The sequence below is a fragment of the Mus pahari genome, chromosome 22, assembly GCF_900095145.1.
Source record: "Mus pahari chromosome 22, PAHARI_EIJ_v1.1, whole genome shotgun sequence".
In the NCBI taxonomy this organism is placed as follows: Eukaryota; Metazoa; Chordata; class Mammalia; order Rodentia; family Muridae; genus Mus; species Mus pahari.
Genome location: NC_034611.1, coordinates 47,921,623 through 47,927,726, shown reverse-complemented (window position 1 = coordinate 47,927,726; position 6,104 = coordinate 47,921,623). Strand labels below are relative to the sequence as shown.

The following is a 6,104-nucleotide window of genomic DNA, read 5'->3' as shown; positions in this document are numbered from 1 at the left end:
TCTCTCTCTCTCTCTCTCTCTCTCTCTCTCTCTCTCTCTCTCTCTCCCTCTCTGTCCTTCTCTCCCTCCCTTCCTCTCTCCTCTCCTCTCCCTCTCTCCCTCCCTTCCTCTTTCTGCCTCAATCAATTGTGAGCTCTCAGCTACTGCTCCAGTGCCATGCCCATCTGTCTATCTGCTACTACACTCCCTGGACTAACCCTCTAAAACTGTAAGCAAGTACCCAATTAAATCCTTGGTCACAGGAGGCTGTCAGAGGGAAAATAAGTGGTGTTTTATTTAACAGTTTCCTCCAAGACTGTAACATTTCATGCTGCAGGGAAGCTCCTCAAGCAAGAAGATAACAACTCAAAATAGCTTCAGGAAGTCCCTGAAACTCACCAGATTCTCTAGGTCCTTCCCTGCCAGAGTAAGCAATAAAAGCTGAGAGTCCCTCCCTCTCAGACTGAAGGAAGACAAGCTGCAAAAGACTAGCTGCTCTCAGACTAGACCAGCTTCCCAGGAAAAGCAAAAACAAGCTAAGTTGACTAGAAGAGGCTCAGATCAACAAAAGCATCGAGAAAGGGCTCTTTACAACCTGTTGAGCTGCCTGAGTTTATGAGTTGTCAACCTATGCTGGGGTGTGCCTTGGTGATGCAGCTGTCTTTGAGTCATTTCTGTTCCTGTAAGAAACTCCTCACCCATATTCCTGTAAGTAACCCCAATAAAACTCACTGGTACACCAAGTTGGACTTCAGTGGTATTCGTACTTTGGTAGATTGTGAGTTCCCTAGCTGGGTAAGTAGATATGTGTGTTATGTTGTGAAACGAAAAGAGGAGCCACAGTGTTACACATTGTTACTAAGTCTCCACACCTTATAAGAGTGTTTGTTTCCTAAGACTAATGTAACCTGCAAACCCTGTTTCTCAGACTTGGCTAGGGAAGATGTGGACAAATGTTTATTTTTCCAGATAGGCATCCAAGAGCCCAAATAAGAATACTACCAAAGTTCAACTAATGAATTTTATTGGGGTTACGTAGAGGGATATGGGTGAGGGATTACTTATAGGAGCAGCTATGACTCAGAGGGTAGCTGCACTACTAAAAGCCCTCCTAGAATGGGTAACAAATCACAAAAGTTGAAAAACATCTCTTCCAGATAGCTAAGTTGGTCTGAGCCTCTCATAAGCAGCTTCACATGTATCTTCTTCCAGACATCTCAGCTTGCATCGACAGTGATTCTCAGTAGCCCTTACTGCTCACATATGCTTGGGAATGGAAGAAGCCTAGTGAATCTGGTTAGTTTCAGGGACATCCTGAAGCTGTTTTGTTTCCTTTCTGAGTTTAAGACTTGTAACCCCATAATGTGTACCCACCCGTTTTCCTTACTCCTAAGCACCTGTGATGACTCCTCCTCCACACGATGTATTCTTTCACTTCTACTTCACTGACAGCCTTGAGCCCTGGGTCCTCACTCTTCTGTCTGGATGCTAACAGCCAATCATCTCAACAGCTTTTTCTATCCAGCCTAACTCTTCCCTATAAAAGAGACCTCAAAAGCCAGTGAGGGACTGCTCTCTGAAACTCCAATTTAGGGGGAGTCAGTTGTCTGTTCAGTCCCTTGTGCAATTCTAAAAACAGCTTGCTTTAATCAGACAGTCATGCAGTGGTTTTTTTTCTCAGGTCTGACAATGTCTCCCAAGAAATATTTTGTCATACATAACTGGATATCATAGGAAATTAAATTAAAAAAAAAAAAAACAGGGTCTAATGTATCTCAGATTAACCTTGAACTCCTTATAAAAGTAAGAACAACTTTGACATGTTAATCTTACCTCTACCTTCCAAAAGCACTGAATATTTAAGGGGCTATTAAAAATAAGCTAAGAAATGCCTAACAAAATACAGCAACTAAAAAAGTAAGCTGGATGAGACCCAACAACAACAAACAAACAAACAAACAAACATCTGGTGTCCTGCTTTTTTTTCTTTTTTCTTTTCTTTTCTTTTTTTTTTTTTTCTTTTTTTGGTCAACTTAACACAAGCTAGAGTCAAATAGGAAGAGGAGCCTCAATTGCAGGGTAGGGGGACTTCTTCAGAATACCTATAGGCAAGTCTGTAGGATGTTTTCTTGATTACTAATTGATAAAGGAAAGCCTAACCCATTGTGGGCAATGGGATCCCTGGACAGGTAGTCCTGGGTGGTATAAGAAAGGGGGCTAAACAAGCCAACCCAGTAAGCAACATTCCTCCATGGCCTCTGCTTGAGTCCCTGCCCTAACTTCTCTTGATGACGACTACAACTGTAAACTGAAATAAAGCCTTTGCTTCTGGTCATGGTGCTTTCTTTGCACAGCAATAAAAACCTAACTAGGATACCTCCTCACGTGAGATAAAAACTGAGGAGACTGAAGAGATGCCTCAGCAACTGCTCTTCAAGAAGACTGGAGTTTGGTTACCAGCACCTACATCAAGGTGACTTAAACTATGTTTAACTCTAGCTATGGAGAACCCAACTGCCCCTCTGGCCTAATCAGGCCTACCCATGGTGTGTGCTCACACACATACACAAATAGAAATAAACTATTTTTAAAGACTAAGAAAATGTAAACAAACTGTTTAAGAGTCCATTATTTCAAGGTTCTTTATAAATGTGTGATATATATATATATATATATATATATATATATATATAGAGAGAGAGAGAGAGAGAGAGAGAGAGAGAGAGAGAGAGAGAGAGATATCCCAGATCAGCCTGGGATACATTAGACATTGTTTAAAAATATACCATTCAACTGCTATCTTCTAACAAATTTTTTTTAATAGCATGAGTTTTATTTCAGCAAGCATCAACTTTGAGTGCTTATAATGCATTAGATGTCATAATGATTACACAAACATACAATCTCTTTTTCGAGAACAATAAAATCTTATTTCTGTGGTGTCAGTGCACAGGAACCCTTATAATGTCAGTACTGGAAAGACTGAGACAGGATGATCATGAGTTCAAGGAAAGCCAAGGCCATGTAAAGAAATCTTATTTCAAAAATAAATTCTCAAGATCATTATGAATTTTAGAAACAATCTGTGTTTCTAAAAGCCCAATATATCTCAAAGTAAATAAATATTCCTCGTTTCTTTATACTGTCAATAACAAAAGCACTGTCCCCATTCCTGATCCTCCAGATGGAGGTGACCATCTCCCCTTTTATACACCTGACTCATAGCTGGAGATAGTCACGACAGCAGGACCAAGCAAAGTAACAATCTAAACATTCCTAAAAAGTGCACACAGTTGAGGATAATGCCCAGAGCAGGAGAAACACCTCTGCTCCTGTATAACAGAGGAGTTCCTATCAGCTCCTTCCTCAACGGTCCAGAGGCAGTCTAACTCCACAGTCCATGCTACAGTGGGAGAAACAACAGTGAAGATGGAGCTTCCCACTGAAATTTCAGGAAATATTCTCCCTGACCTATTCAGGATAGCTAAGCACAGTGACACATGACAGCAGTCCCAGCCTTCAGGATGCTGTGGCAATAGGATATCAAGTTCAAGACCAGTCAAAGTCAAATAAATAGCAAGACTTGGTCTCAAAAACAATAATAATAATAATAATAATAATAATAATCTTCATTATCATAGACTGGGGTGTGTCTCATTGGCAAAGCACAGGTTTAGGACGTGTAAAGTTATGGATTTCATTTTCTTATTACAGATTTTAATACCTCAAACAGCATACCTTTGGCCCTCTCCCTAGACAGTCTATAACGGATCAGAGAATGCCCATCTCTCAATATTGCAAATAAAGCAGTTCCTACCTCATTATCATCTGCCAAGGCATTGATTTGTTCCAATTTGTAGGTCCAATATCTGGCTTCCTCCTCTGGGATGTCTACCATAAAAAAGAACAAATGATATTAGCTGGCACTAGATAGTCATCAGCAAGTAACACTTTATGCAGACAAATGAATATAGTTAGAAAGGCAGCAGTGACAGATGAATATTAACTGTGATTCACTCATTAACTGTTGCCATGAACATGAACTTTACTTTGGAAAGACAATATAATAAACTGCTATTCCTGATTCTGTTTTTGAAGATGATGAAACTAATGCTCTGAAAAACTAAAGCTCTATCTATGGCTGAGTTCCATAGATAAGCCATGATTGAAACTGATATCAATATGACTCCAAAATTACAGTTTATGCAACTACACTTCCACTCAGCAAGAGCCAACACTCCAAAGGATTAGATTAGAAGAAAAGCTATACCTTGGGATATAAAATGCTTAAAACTTATACGTTTGCCTTCAAAAAATTAAAAATACAGCCAAGTATACTGGTGCATACTTGTAATTTCAATACACAGCAGGCTAAGCCAACTGGATTACAAGTTCACTACTGAACTTGTACAAACCATGTCTGGACATAGAGAGTTCCAAGCCAACATAGTGAAGCCCTCTCTCAAACAGACAGAAAGATACACACACACACACACACACACACACACACACACAAAATTACCATGTGAGAATCTAGTCAAGTTCAAGGCCAGCTTGGTCTATATAGTGAGTTCCAGAACAGCCAGAGCTACATTGTAAGACCCTGGCTCAAAAACAAAAAGAAGCATACAGAACCCCAAATAGACTGGACCCCCCAAATAACCTTAGTACATAATAATCAAGACACTAACATACAGAACAAAGAAAGAATATTAAAAGCTGCAAGGGAAAATATCAGGTATCATATAAGGGCAGACCTATTAGAATAACACCTGACTTTTAATAGAGACTCTAAAAGACAGAAGGGCCTAGATAGATATGTTGCAGACTCCAAGAGACCACAGATGCCATGCCAGACTACTATACTCAGCAAGATTTTCCATCACAATAGATGGAGAACATAAAGCATTCCGTGATAAAAGCCAATTTAAGCAGTATCTATCTACAAATCGTTCCTACAGAAAGTTCAAGAAGGAAAACTCAAATCTAAAGAGGTTAGCCTTTCGGCTTGTTAACCTTGAGTTCTGTGGATTGTATCCTGGGTATTCTGTATTTGGGGGGGGGCGCTAATATCTGATTATTAGTGAGTATCTAAGTAAGGATGCCTCAATCCCACTGGGGAGGAAGAAGAAGGCTATCATGGGGGAGGGGGAGGGATGAGCAGAGAGAGGGAGGGACCTGGGCAGGAGACTGGACAGCGAGGGGAAAAGGGGGACAAGATCAGGTAATGGGAGTGGGAGAGGGTAACAGGAGTGAAGTCCTGAGGAAGAGCAGAAAGAACAGAAACAAGCAACCTCGGGAGGTAGGAGGTAGGAGGTAGGGGGACACTCTAGAATATACCAGAGACCTGGGAGGTGAGAGATCCTCAGGACTCAGAGGGATGGACCTTAAATGAAATGCCCAACAGTGGGGAGAGGGAACTTGTAGAGTCCTTCTCCAGTAGAAAGATGGGGTATCAAGTGGAAGGACAGGGTTGCCATCCCACAGTCAAAAACTCTGACCCAGAATTGTTCCTGTCTAAAAGAACTACAGGGACAAAAATGGAGAAGAGACTGAGGGAAAGGAGGTTCAGTGTCCAGCCCAAATTGGGATCCAGCTCAACGGGAGGATCCAAAGCCGGACACTATTAATGATGCTATGGTGTGCTTACAGACAAGAGCCTGCCTAGCATGGCTGCCCTCTGAGAGGCCCAACGAGCAGCTGAAAGAGTCAGATGCAGATACTTACACCCAGCCCATGGACAGAAGCTGGGGACCCCTGTAGTTAAATTAAGGAAAGGCTGGAAGAAGCTAAGATGACCCCACAGGAAGACCAGCAGTCTCAACTGACAAGGACCCTGAGATCTTTCTGACACTAAGCCACCAACCAGGCAGCATACACCAGCTGATAGGAGGCCCCAACACATAGACAGCAGAGGGCTGCCTGGTCTGGTCTGGCTTCAGTGAGAGAAGCACCACCTAACCCTCGAGAGACTGGAGGCCCCAGGGAGGTCAGGTGGGCTTGGAGGGATATCCTCTTGGAAACGGGGCAGGGGGAGGAGGAATGGGATGAGAAACAGTTGAAGACCAGGAGGGGGATAACAACTGGACTGTTAAAAATAAAATTAAAGAATTAAAAAAAAAAAA

The 6,104-nt window shown here is 41.8% G+C and overlaps 1 protein-coding gene across 4 annotated transcripts in view; it reads right to left on the bottom strand.

Annotated features, from left to right (window-relative positions):
• Nucleotides 1–6,104, bottom strand: part of Unc13b (unc-13 homolog B) — a 200,862-nt gene that overhangs the window by 148,122 nt on the left and 46,636 nt on the right. For all 4 annotated transcript variants that reach the window (XM_021221907.1, XM_021221908.1, XM_021221909.1 and 1 more), the window contains exon 6: nucleotides 3,797–3,870. In XM_021221907.1, coding sequence (XP_021077566.1) covers nucleotides 3,797–3,870 — 74 coding nt within the window. The remainder of the gene's footprint in view (nucleotides 1–3,796; nucleotides 3,871–6,104) is intronic.